This window comes from Prionailurus bengalensis, chromosome A1 (assembly GCF_016509475.1).
Source record: "Prionailurus bengalensis isolate Pbe53 chromosome A1, Fcat_Pben_1.1_paternal_pri, whole genome shotgun sequence".
Taxonomy (NCBI): domain Eukaryota; kingdom Metazoa; phylum Chordata; class Mammalia; order Carnivora; family Felidae; genus Prionailurus; species Prionailurus bengalensis.
The window spans coordinates 19,649,592-19,662,318 of NC_057343.1; the positions used below are offsets into that span (position 1 = coordinate 19,649,592).

General features: G+C 42.6%; 1 protein-coding gene across 1 annotated transcript; it reads right to left on the reverse strand.

The window, feature by feature from the left end:
• Nucleotides 1-1,215: 1,215 nt before the first annotated feature.
• On the reverse strand, nucleotides 1,216-8,212 carry CCDC70 (coiled-coil domain containing 70). The gene is made up of 2 exons (XM_043578132.1): nucleotides 8,015-8,212; nucleotides 1,216-2,114 (listed from the first exon to the last, which is right to left on the reverse strand). The coding sequence occupies exons 1-2, from the start codon at nucleotides 8,070-8,072 to the stop codon at nucleotides 1,366-1,368; spliced, it is 807 nt and encodes a 268-aa protein (XP_043434067.1). The 5' UTR covers nucleotides 8,073-8,212; the 3' UTR covers nucleotides 1,216-1,365.
• Between the last annotated feature and the right edge of the window lie 4,515 nt (nucleotides 8,213-12,727).

The following is a 12,727-nucleotide window of genomic DNA, read 5'->3' on the forward strand; positions in this document are numbered from 1 at the left end:
GATGGCTCAGAGCCTGGAGCCTGTTTCCTATTCTGTGTCTCCCTCCCTCTCTGCCCCTCCCCTGTTCATGCACTGTCTCTCTCTGTCCCAAAAATAAACGTTGAAAAAAAAAATTAAAAAAAAAAAAAAAAAAAAAAGAAAAGGAACAGGACCAAGAAGCAGATGGTGTGAGTTCTAATCCTGGTCCTTCCGTTTGCTACCTGCCTGGCCATATGTAGTCACTTTGCTTCTCTAGGTCTCTGTTTCCACGTCTGTACAATGGGTTTATGTACCTTCCTTGTCAACCCACAGAGTTGTGGTGCTGGCTACATGAGTTGGTGAGTGTGAAAGTGCTTGTCAAGCAGGAAGGGATGTGCCCCAAGGCTAGGTAAGTAGATGCATTAATAAAGATGAGGGCCAGGCCTCAGAAAGGGGGAAGGCAGGTGTTTGCCTTTACATGTCTCAACTTCCACCTTCTGTTCGTTTCCATACCAATGCCCATAGAGACCATCTAATCCCAGAGGAAAAGCTGGGTGTGTAAGTTGCTGACCACATGAGTGTACATTCATTGAGTGTATTACCTCCTTGGGGCATTTTAATTTTGAATGAAGGAGAGAGATTCGAAGGAAGGAATTGATCCTGTCTTGAGGCCTGTGTGAAATGGGAATACATGTGGCAGGGAGACTGTCCTATGTGGAACACTTTGACTTCACCGGCAGGGAAGGGCCTTGCTCTAGAGCCTTCGCCTTATGCCCTGCCCCTTTCTCAGGCTACAGAGAACTGGAATTGAGAAGTTTGCTGGGCATCAGGAACCACAAGTGATGGGACCATTAGGGAATTCAGCCTGTGTGTTCTAAAAAGCCTGCAGGGACGATGAAGCACAATGAAGTCACTGTGGCCTTCTCTGAAAAGCTGTCAGCCTGCTCCAGGCCTCTAAGCCTGCTCAGAGTGGAAAAGAATGATTGTCCCCCAGCACACCAGAGGCATAGGTGACTCAGCTGCTCTCTGTCCCTATGTGTCTCTAGCTGGAGTTGTCTCAGCCTCTCTTCTCTCCCATTCTGACTTTTAAAGAGAGCTGTAGGGTCTCTATTCACAAACACTCACACATGGTGGGCTCATGGTGAAGTGCCCAGAACCAAGTTCTATACAGATAGCAGTACAGCCTGGAAGGTGGAAATATGGCCTTGGATAATCACAAAAGTGGGGGAAAAAATGAAGCAGGCCGTATTGAAGAAGTTGTTTCCCCAAACCTCTTCTCAGGACTTTATTAGGTCTTTTGAAGCAAGGAGACAAACAAATGCCTATTTTCTCCAGCACGTTGGGTCACCCTGGACTTGAATCCCTATCCAACAGAGTCTGGACCCCATGTCCCTTCATGTCCTGTTCTCACGCTCTGCCTCGGAAGAGGGCCAGTGACTGGGACCCTCCATTGATATTGTGGTGCCTGTCTTCAGGTATCTGCTCCTCAGCAATATGGCCACCACCTTCTACCCAGAATGCTTTCTCCTCTTCCCAGAGGGCATTCTCTTCCTCCCAGAGGGACTTTTTATCCTCCCACAGGGACTTTTCCTCCTCAAGAAGAGCTCTTTCCTCCACCCACAGGGCTTTCTCTTCCTCCCACAGGGCCTTGTCCTCCTGAAAAAGGTTCCGGTCTCTTTCCCATAAGGCATTGTCCTCTTTCCAAAAGGTCTTATCCTCCTTCCAAAAGGTACGGTACTTTTTCCAAAAGGTTTTTTCTTCTTCCCGGAAAGATTTTTCCATTTCCCAGAAGGCTTTTTCCTCTTTCCAGAAGGTCTTCTCTACTTCCCAGAAAGGTCTCTCCTCTTCCCAAAAGCCCAAGATCTGACCCCGGAAATCATGGATCTTGCCTCGGAAATTCCACATCTTTTCTCTGAAGTCTTCTATTTTCTCAAGAAAAATTTTCATCTCTTCCCGAAAAGCCTTATCTTCCTGCAGCTTGCAGATTAGTTTCTTCTGGCGTATGTTGGGTGAGGATCCCACCATTGACCGAAAGCAAGCAAGCCCCATCCATTTGCTCACTTTGAAGGGAAACATCTTCTTAGTTAGCCAGAATGGTGGGGTGGCCATGATGGAGGACAGGACTGTTGGCCAAGTCCAGGTCAGCTGGTCAAACCCTGCAGGGACAGTACAGAAAACAAGTTCATGAGTATTACATGCCAGAGAATGAGCCCTTGGGTCTGTATTATTTGATTTAGGAAAATTTAACCATTTCTCTCTTTGACCCATCGCATGTGTTTGTGAGAGATGAGATTTGGTAGAGAAACATGCTGGCTGGTTATAGCTTTGGGCTGAAGAGGGAGTCAATACATTCAAAGTCAAAGCCGCTGAAGTCATAGAATCTCAGCCAACAAGGACAGGGATGCTCAACTAGGATATCAGAACACACAAGTGTGACACGATCACTTCAAGGGGTGTGTCACAGTTTTCTTTTACTTTTAAATAATAAAGTACTGCAGCCCCTCAATGCTTTACTTTTGTTAAACCAATGAGAGTTCATTTGAAGTTTCGTCATTCTCACTTGGGGATCGCTCATAACCTTCTCATGGCCATGCTCGCAGCAGGGTGCCACAGGTGTGAGTGTTCTGTTAAGGCCACCTGAAAAGCAGAGGGTGAGATGCACTGGCCTAGGGGGTACTATTTTAGTAGAAGAGTCTATTTGGGGAACAGAGACTTAAAACAGTAAGGTAAAAGACAATGCCAAATGTTAGCAAGGATACAAATAAGAGGAGCTCTCACAATATCAAGTAATATTGAACAATAGGGAAGATACTTTATGACTCAGTAGCTCCACTTCCAGATATGTACCCTGAGGAATCTTATGAATTGTGACCAGGAGACATGTACAAGAATGTCTGAGGAGACTTGTTCATAAACGCTCAACTGCAACAATCCAATGGCCATCACAATAGAATGGAATTTAAAAATGGTAGTATATTCATGCAATGGACAGCACAGCTATGTGCAACAATGTGGATGAATAGTATAAGCATAATTTTTAAAGAAAGAAGCAGGATTGGGGCACCTGGGTGGCTCAGTCGGTTAAGTGTCTGACTTGGTTTCGGCTCAGGTCATGATTTCATGGGTCGTGGGATTGAGCCCCACATCAGGCTCTGCACTGACAGGGGAGGCTGCTTGAGATTTTTTCTCTCCCTCTCTCTCTCTATATGCCCCTCCCCTGCTCTCTCTCTCTCTTCAATAAACAAACATATAAAGCAAGAGAGAGAGAGAGAGAGACACGCAGGATCAAAGAATTTCAAAGAATAAAGTTCCCAAACAGGAAAAACTAAACTCTGTTGTTTACACACTTAGGTGATAACACAAAAAAGCATAGCAAAGAAGTGAGACCCATAAGTCAAGATAGTGGTTGCTTGAGAGGGGAGGATGGGATAGGGAGGTGGTGGTGGTGATTAGGTGAGGACATGAGGAGGGCTCCTGAGGAGCTAGCAGTATTCTATTTCTTTACTGGGGTAGTGGTTGTAGGTGTGTTCATCATAAAAATATGCTAAGCTGTAGGTATACATTTCAAGTACTCCGATAAATGTATTATATTTTACAATAAAATATAAGCTAGGGAGAAAGAAAGGAAAGAAAGAAAGAAGAAAGGGAAGTGAGGAAGGAAGGAAAGAAGAAAGAAAAGAAAAGGGAAAAGAAAAGAAATAAAGGGAGGAGAGACAGAGAGAGAGAACATTGCCATATATCTGAGGTATCGGATATCAGCACTCTCCAGACTACAGTAAGTACAAAGGTGGGTCAAGTGATGAGAAAAAGGGCTGGACACAGGAGAATGGTCAGAGGAAGGGAAGACAAAGGGTGCATGTACCTGGTGAGGGCATTAATTTCCATTTTGAGCTTTCTGGAAGGAGCTGCCAGGGTCTGGCCTCACTCCGTGGGCCTTGCTAAGTACCACATAATGGAGCAACATGACTTCCCTTTGGGAAGTCCCTCTGGGCTTTCTTCTTGTTTTTCCATTTTCAGACTCGGGATCAGGGAGTAGGGGAGAAGGAAGGACACATAGGTGGAGTGTGTGTGTGTGTGTGTGTGTGTGTGTGTGTGTGTGTGTGGTGAAGGGATAGACGGTGGCATCACCATGTCCACCCAGCCACACAAGCCAGAAACCTGGAGCTCATCCCTGACTCCTTCCTTTTCCTCACCAGACTTTGAATCAATCATCAACCCTCCCAGTTATGATTGTTAACATTTCTTGGAACCATGCCCTCAGATTCATGTCAGTGACCATGGCTGCTTTGCACCAGGACCCCTGTGACAGTCTCACCAGTCTCTCTGGTATTGACCTTACCCTCCCATCCACCCCTACTGTAGCCTCAGGGGTGTTTCTAAGTTTCTTTATTTATATTTTGAGAGAGAGAGAGAGAGAAGGCAAATGCTCAAGAGGAGGAGGGGCAGAAAGAGAGGGAGAGAGAAAGAATCCCAAGCAGGCTCTGCACTGTCAGCACAGAGCCGGACACGGGGCTCAAATCCACAAATCGTGAGATCATGACCTGAGCCAAAATCAGGAGTTGGATGCTTAACTGACTTAGCCACCCAGGGGCCCTGCCCCAGGGATGTTTCTAAAACACGTAATCACACCTGCTCACAAAACTCCGAAGACTCCACAGCCCAAATCCAAATGCCTAGTAAGGTTCTCTGTAACCTAACTCCTGCTTGTCATTCCCTTGACCTTCCTACCATCTCCAAAGCTAAGTTTCAGTAATAATGGGCCACATCCAGTTCTCTGGACAAGACCTGCAGTTTCAAGCTTCCAAGCCAAGGAACACGCTGTGTCCTCTACTGATTACCTTTCCTTCTCAGTGTGGCTTGAATTCCTCTCCACATCGCCCCCTCTGAAAGCTACTTGGACCTTCCAGACCAAGTTCATCACCACCCCCTCACTCACTCCTGTTGTTTGCTTGTCATGCTCGGCTGATAATTAGGTGTGGATGTGCCTTGCTGCCATCCCTGTAACCCAGCATCTAAGATGAAGCTGTGGGCATAGGAGGTAATTGATAGAAATGTTGGTTGACTTGAACTGAATTTCGTTGAATTTTGGAAATTTGATTTTCTAGGTTGTATTATGGTTGTCTTATTTATGTAACTGTTGGTATCTTGAGGTGGGGGAAAGTGCGTCCTTCTTCCTTCCTTTTTGCTATGAGAACGCAAAGCAGGCCCTCAACAAGTGTTTGTTGAACTGGATTTGGAAACTCTATAAGCAAAGCCTCAGGGTCAATTAGAGCCCAGGATAGCTGTCAACAACAATCAACTTTCTAATTACAATGTTAGTAACAACAACTACCTGCACATTTATTTAGCCCTTTTATGCTGGGCACTTTCCTGGCATTACCTGTGTAATCCTTTCAACCACGCTGTGAGATAGGCACCTTGATTAACCTCATTATATAACTGAGAAAACTCAGGCTTGAAGTTAAAAACCCATTCAAGCAATTAAGTAGATGAGGCAAGATTCTTCTAGTAAGTGCTAGAAGTGCATTACGTGGTCAAGCAATACTACTTGGAAACACCATCGGGCTGATATTTTAACTAGGAAGGTGTGTGTGTGTGTGTGTGTGTGTGTGTGTGTGTAAGAGAGAGGGAGAGAGAGAGTGAGAGCATTGTATTAAGCCCCAGACCTATTGATAACTTAATGATAACATTTAGCAATGTGGTCACTAATTTTAAAGGAAACCTCCTTTCTCCTCATACAATCCTGCTAAAAAAAATACACCAACACTCACACTAAAAAGCAAATCAAAGAACACTGAATGTTATCAGTGAAGAAAATATATTTTTCACCAAACAACAAAAAAAGGCTTACAAAAATCTATTTTTATATGTGAGACTTGTCTGTTTCCAGTTTGCAAAAACAAACAAACAAACAAACAAACAAGCAAAACCATTTCTGTGCAGGCTTCTGACTTTCTTCTGAAATGTTTCCTGGACATATTCCAACGCCAAAAGTAACCACCTTCCAAATTACACTAAAGCTTTATTTCTTATTCCTTGGGCAATGTTTGCACTAACTAGAGAACTCACTGAAACAGTTTAATAAATTCTTTTTTCCTTTGCACCAGAGATCCCAACTGTTCTCTGATTCTGAATTTCCCTTGCCTAGTGTCTCCCAGGCTCTTATCTTCTGGCTCTTTTCATGGCCTCACACTTTCTGCAGGTCTAACACCAGTTGTGGTTCTTGGCAGGCTTTCCCTTCAGCGCTGTGCTCCACAAAGAACCAGTGTCGACATTCATGGGGAGAGAGAACCACAAAGTTGAGTGGAGAAGCCAATTCTGGGGGACTGGCTCAGTCCATGGAGTCACTTGAGAATAGGAAAAACTACAAAGTATAGGTCAGTGAGCACTAAATGTTCACTCTCCCTGATTTTCCCCCAGTCTCGCTGCCTACTTGGGCCGCGGCAGGAGAGATCTGCTTACGACACTTGTTGACAAAAATAAATGTATTATAAGTCAAGTATTCAGGGACTGTCCCTTGTCAGAAAATCTGGGCTCCTATTTGTGGAGAAACAGGGCCACAGGCTGAAACTTCTTCAGTCTCCAGCTTAGCGACTTGGCATCCACATCCATTGTCAATGCCCACCTACAGGCTCCTGGGCAAAGCCAGGCCCTCCCCCATCTCCTCACAGCCCCATGGTGACTTTATTTCCTCAGCAATCCCTCACTCCTGGGCCTTCCTATCTCCCTCTCTGCTCCTTCTGGCCTCTCAGCACACGAACACACTCAAGTCCCTCTCATCTTAACATGGCCACTCAACCAGCTGACCACAGAATCCTCTAGCTCTCTCTGCTTACCGTGTGCTGGCCCTCTCCTCCTTGGATACTCTTCTCAAAGAGCAGCCGACGATCACTATCCACCATTTCTGTATTGCATCTACAACCCATCCTACAGCAATCTGCCTTTTGCCTCCTTACTCCACTGAAACTCTATTTGTTAAGATCCCTAGAGACGTGCGCATTGTTTAGTCCTTTGTCCTCACTGACCAGCCTGTTAGCAGCATTTGACATTAGTCCTTTTTGAAGCTCCCTCCCCCTTGGCTTCTATAACACGGGGCCATCCTGCTCTCTTCCCACTTCCCGGACCACTCTTTCTCCACCTCTTCGTGGACTCCTTTTCCCGACAGAATGTGTTTTATCCACGGAAGGCAGTGCCTACCTCACAGAGCTCTTGTAGGGAGTAAATTGGGCATTTCGAGTGCCTAGCCCAGTACCTGGCACATAGCAAGTGCTCATTAAACAGAAAGTAAGAATAATTACAATTGTTACTATTTTATGTCATTTTCAATCTTCTTAGGCCAGCATGCCAGGACGATCATGATCTGTCCCCACAAACCATTTTTGCTTTATCTCTCAGCCACCTTCCCTGATGCCTATGCTCTGGCCACGTGCAATCCCTCAAACATGCCAAGTTTTCCTCAGTTTCCTGTCATGTCGGTCTCTCTCCCTGGACAGCCTTGCCTAACCCCACTTCACTTCACCTAGTTAACTCTTTGGAACTCAGTCACCTCCTCTAGCTCTCCTGACACCCCTGTCTCTACCAAATTCAGAGTCAGTATATGCCTCTCCTTCCTGTCCCACTAGGAACACCGTTTCACAGCTCTGGGCCCAGCATCCAGTGCAACAGCTGGTACATAATATATGTTAAGTAAATGACAGCTGAATGAAGGGCGGTATCCCGGATTATAATGTTAGAGAAAAATTCATCTGCAAGTTTTTCTCACGACCACTTAAATTATCCTTGAGAGATAAATCAAGCATAATATCAAATACATACATGCGTATTTAGATATAAAGTGTAATATGATATGTGGATTCAATGTATCCAACTTATTCCCTACAAGAGCTACCTATGAGGTAGGCACTGCCTTCTGTGGATATAAAAACAAGAATCAAAGAAACACGCCTAGTTTTCAATATTATACTTTAGGACAGGAACTTACTTTTAAGGAAAATGTTGTATATAACTCTATGCTTAGAACAAATAACTATCCAATCTAAAGCCAACAGTTACTTACTGCTTAGCTGTTTCCCAACTGGGCAGTCCTCAGTAGCCCTCAGAGGCCAGGCAGTCATTGTCACATCACAGACCCCCTAACACTGTTGGCAGTGATCCCGCTGCCCCTCTTAGTCCTGACTCACAGGGTAGGGAGACCCACAATGGGTAAGGGACTTTAAGGAGTGGAAAGAGAAAGACCTTTCCGTCTTCCATCTTTGACTTCACCAATAGGGTGTCACTGTTGATGACTCACAAATGATTGTTACCTCACATTCTACCTGGGTTGTATCCAGGGACAGGCTTCCGGAAAATCACGTTGCAGTCAGGGGTTTTGTATGTGATGAATCATTTCTCTTGCTGCTCTCGAGATGCTGTCTTTGGCTTTTGGCAGCTTGACTATGATGTGCCTATGCATGGATCCCTTTGAGTGTATACTAGAAATTTGTTGAGCTTCTTGGAAATGCAGATTTGGTATAGTGTTTCTTCAAAGTTGAGAAGTTTTTGGCCATTATCTCTTAAAATATTCTTTTTTCCACTTTCTTTATTCTTCTCGGACTCCTTTTACATGTACATTAGCTCAATGGTGTCCTAAAGGTGTCTGGGGCTCTGTTCATTTTTCTTCATTTTTCTTTCTATTGCTTAGACTGGATAATCTCAATTGATCTGTTTTCAAGTGTACTGATTCTTCAGCTAGATCAAATTGCTCTCGATCCCCTCTATTTTTCATTTTTAACTGTAGAATTTCTATTTGGTTCTTATTTTTTAAATAATTTCTATTTATTGATATCCTCTATTTGGTAAGACCTAATTCTCAAGCTTTTCTTTAATTCTTCAGGCATGGTTTCTTTAATTCTTTGACCATATTTATTTTATTTAAAAAAAATTTTTTTTAATGTTCATTTATTTTTGAGACAGAGAGAGACAGAGCATGAATGGGGGAGGGGCAGAGAGGGAGACACAGAATCTGAAGCAGGCTCCAGGCTCTGAGCTGTCAGCATAGAGCCTGACGCGTGGCTTGAGCTCACGGACCGCGAGATCATGACCTGAGCCGAAGTCGGATGCTTAACTGACTGAGCCACCCAGGCACCCCTCTTTGACCATATTTATAATAGCTGATGTAAAATCTTGGTCTAGGAAGACCATCATCTCCAGTTTCTCAGATAGTTTCTAACCAAAAAGAGAATAACTCAAAATAATAATTTCTATTGATGCTTTTCCCTCCATGTGTAAACCATTCTTTCCTGTTTCTTTGTGTGTGTCCTAAGTTTTTGTTGAAACTGGACATTTAAAATAATATAATTTTAAATAATATCATCTAAACAATATAATATCATACAAATAATACAATATAGCAACCCTAGAAATGTGATGTCCCCCCTCCTCAGGTTCATTGTTTCTTGTTGCCGTCGTTGTTGTTGTTATCGCTATTTGCTTGTTTAGTGACTTTCCTGGACTCATTCTGAAAAGTCTCTTTTTTTTTGTCTTGTGTGGCCACTAAAGTCTGCTTCCTTAGCTTAGTGGTCAGCTAATGATTGAACTAAGAGATTTCCTTGAACTGGCAAGTGTCTCTTCCTTTGCCGAGGGACTCTGTGTAGGTGTGTGTGTTGGGGCATGACTTAGGTGATTTGCAATTCTGCCTTAGCCCTCACTTCCTTGCTTGTGCAGGACCTCAAGGTCAGCCTGAGGTGAAAGATTATGACCCTCCTCAGGTCTTTCTTGGGTATGTACTCAGTCAAATACACGTGACCTTCTAGATTTCCAGAAATATGTTAGAACTTTTCAGAATCTTCATGTTGTTCTCTGTTTTTCCTTTTAAGTTTTTGCTCAGCTTCTTATTAGCTCCAACTGGTGACACTGTCACAGGAAACTGAGATATTAAAAACTTGCCACTGTTTTCTTTTTCTTTTTTCTTTTTTTCTTTTTTTTTTTTTTTTGACAAATGCCCTGAGGATAGGGCCATTTGCACAAAATTAGCATTGAGTTAGGTCAAATAAAGACAAGCCCTGTGGCTGGAGCTTTTCAGTGAACTGCCAGACAAGTCAAGTAGTGATAATTCTTTGGAGATGGGGAATTCTTTGGACTCCAAACTCAACCTGTCCTCTTACTTGTCCATTCCAGGTGTCCCAGTCATTGATTTTAATCATTACTCTTTTCTAATATATGTACTTAAGAATGTCAGTTTCCCTATAAGTACACTTACTTGGATCTCACACGTTTTGACATGTCACATTTAAAAAAATATTTTTCATGTTTATTTATTTTTGAAAGAGAGAGAGAGAGAGAGAGAGAGAGAGAACATGATCAGGGGAGGGGCAGAGAAGGAGACACAGAATCCGAAGCAGGCTCCAGCCTCCGAGCTGTCAGCACAGAGCCCGACATGAGGCTCGAACTCACAAACTGAGATCATGACCTGAGCCAAAGTTGGACACCCAACTGACTGAGCCACCCAGGCACCCCAATGTTTATTTATAATTACACATATTTTTTATCTTTTCTGTTGCTCTTCATTTCTTCCTGCATCTCTATGTTTCTCTTTGAGATCATTTTCTTTTACATCTCCCCAAATCATACCCTAAACCTAAAGTTTCCTTTATTATGGGTTTTGTGATGACTTCTCTCAGTGCTTATTTGTTAAAAATACTTTTATTTTGCCTTAATTTTTATACTATCTAACAGATTTTATTATAGAATGGTTTCCTCAACATGCTTCTACTGTGGTATAAACAAATGATTCTTTCCTTTCATTTTTTCATTCTTCACAGTATTGAGTATTTTATGGCAATAGGATTTCAAAACATTGTAAGAAATGACTTTTAATGTCTATAAACATAGTGTGTCCAATGTGCTGTTTAAGTTATCCGTTCAATCTTTTTTTTTTTAAGTAGAGGGAAGCTCTGTGTCTTTTTAAAAATTTTTAAATGTTTATTTATTTATTTTGAAAGAGAGGGAGAGAGCATGAGTGCAGAGGGGCAGAGACAGAGGGAGAGAGAGAATCTCAAGCAGGTTCCATGCGGTCAATTCAGAACCCAGTGCGGGCCTTGATCTCATGAACTGTGAGATCATGACCTGAGCCAAAATCAAGAGTCAGACACAACCAACTGAGCCACCCAGGCACCCCTTAATCTTTACTTTTATTTACTAAATATTATTCGGGTCCAAAACATCCATGTGATTATTTCACACAGTTTTCAGGGGGTTTATTTTGTGTCACGTTTATTCATCTTGATTTTTAATTCCATGAACATGTTAACAATAGTTCAAAGTGTATGTCTTATTGAAGATCCAGATCTTCTGTGGATGTCTTTCCATTGTCTGTTTTTCTTCTCTTGGTTTTCTACCAAAACTTGTTTTCTTACATGGCTGGTTACTTTCACTGATGTTATCTTTTTCCAGAGGTACTTATTTTTGCTTCTAGTAAGCAGAGAGGCTAGAGAAGCTGATTACTTGATTCTAATCAGGAGTTGATATGGTTCTAAAACTAGGCTTTAATCTCGATGAGATATACTTCTCCAATTGACTCTTACTCCAAAAAAAAAAAAAAATGCTTATGATGTTTTCCAGAACATCTCCTCTCTGATACATCCTTAGCTCTAATTGTAGCCCTCCAAGCCCCTTTATATTGCTGGAACTTCCGTTCACACCCTCCAGCTTTTCATTCACTGCTTTCACTTTTGGAAGCAGCTTCAAATGTCACTCATCTCTACTGACTTTATTCCTTATTCAGATCTTGGCCTCCAAACTCCTCCCTGACTCAGTGTTTCTGAGATGTCCAGCACTGCTACTTGTTCTCAGCAGGATATGTTGTCTGAAACAACCTGGTCAGCCACTGTCCAGTGGAAAACTCATAGGGGGGGCTTATAACCAAAGGAGCGACATGATGTAACTCAAGATTGTTGACCCGGCCAGAAGGCCCAAAGTAGATGAAAATAAATTGATTATATAATTGATATAGCTAGCATTTATTGATCATTAACTATGTGCCCAGTTGCTGTTCTAAGTGCTTTTACATGTATTTTCTCACAACAAACTAACAAATTAGATATTATTGCTACTCCATTTTACAAGAGAAGAAAGAAATGCATAGAGAAGTCAAGAAACTTGCCTAAGGTCATGCAGAAGTAGAGCCCACATTTGAACTTACACAGTTTTGTTCGGAACACATACCTGTCTGATACAGAAGGTTGCTGTGGTAATGGAGGCAACAGATAGTCTGAGTCATGACTGGTATTGTAGCTGGGGAGTCAGAGAGGAATAGATAGCTACAAGAAATATTTCAAAGAAAGACTCATTAGCTGATCAAAAGAGTTGCATGGGATTAAGATGGAGGAAGTAAGGGCAAGACTAAGGTATGGGGCCTAAGTGCCTGGAGCATGACCATGCGTTTACTAGAAATTTATTGAGATGCAGTTGATTTAGATGAGTTGCAGTATTCTTACATGAATGTATTCTTACATGAATGTATTCTTACATGAATACATTCTTACAGTATTCTCCAGCTTTCATGTAATTCACAATTCATAAAATGTTGGCTGTTCCCAATAAATCTTACAGCCTCTGGGGGGAATGGCAAATGAAATTATTATTGCTGAATGTGAATGGAGTACTGAAAATAACTTGAGCATCAGCATCAATGTGCTCAGAGGATTGAAAAGGATAAACTTTTCCCTAGTGCTGCCTGCTTTGCACCAAATCAATGGCTCCTGTTCACTCAAGACACAAAGTTTAGCTTACA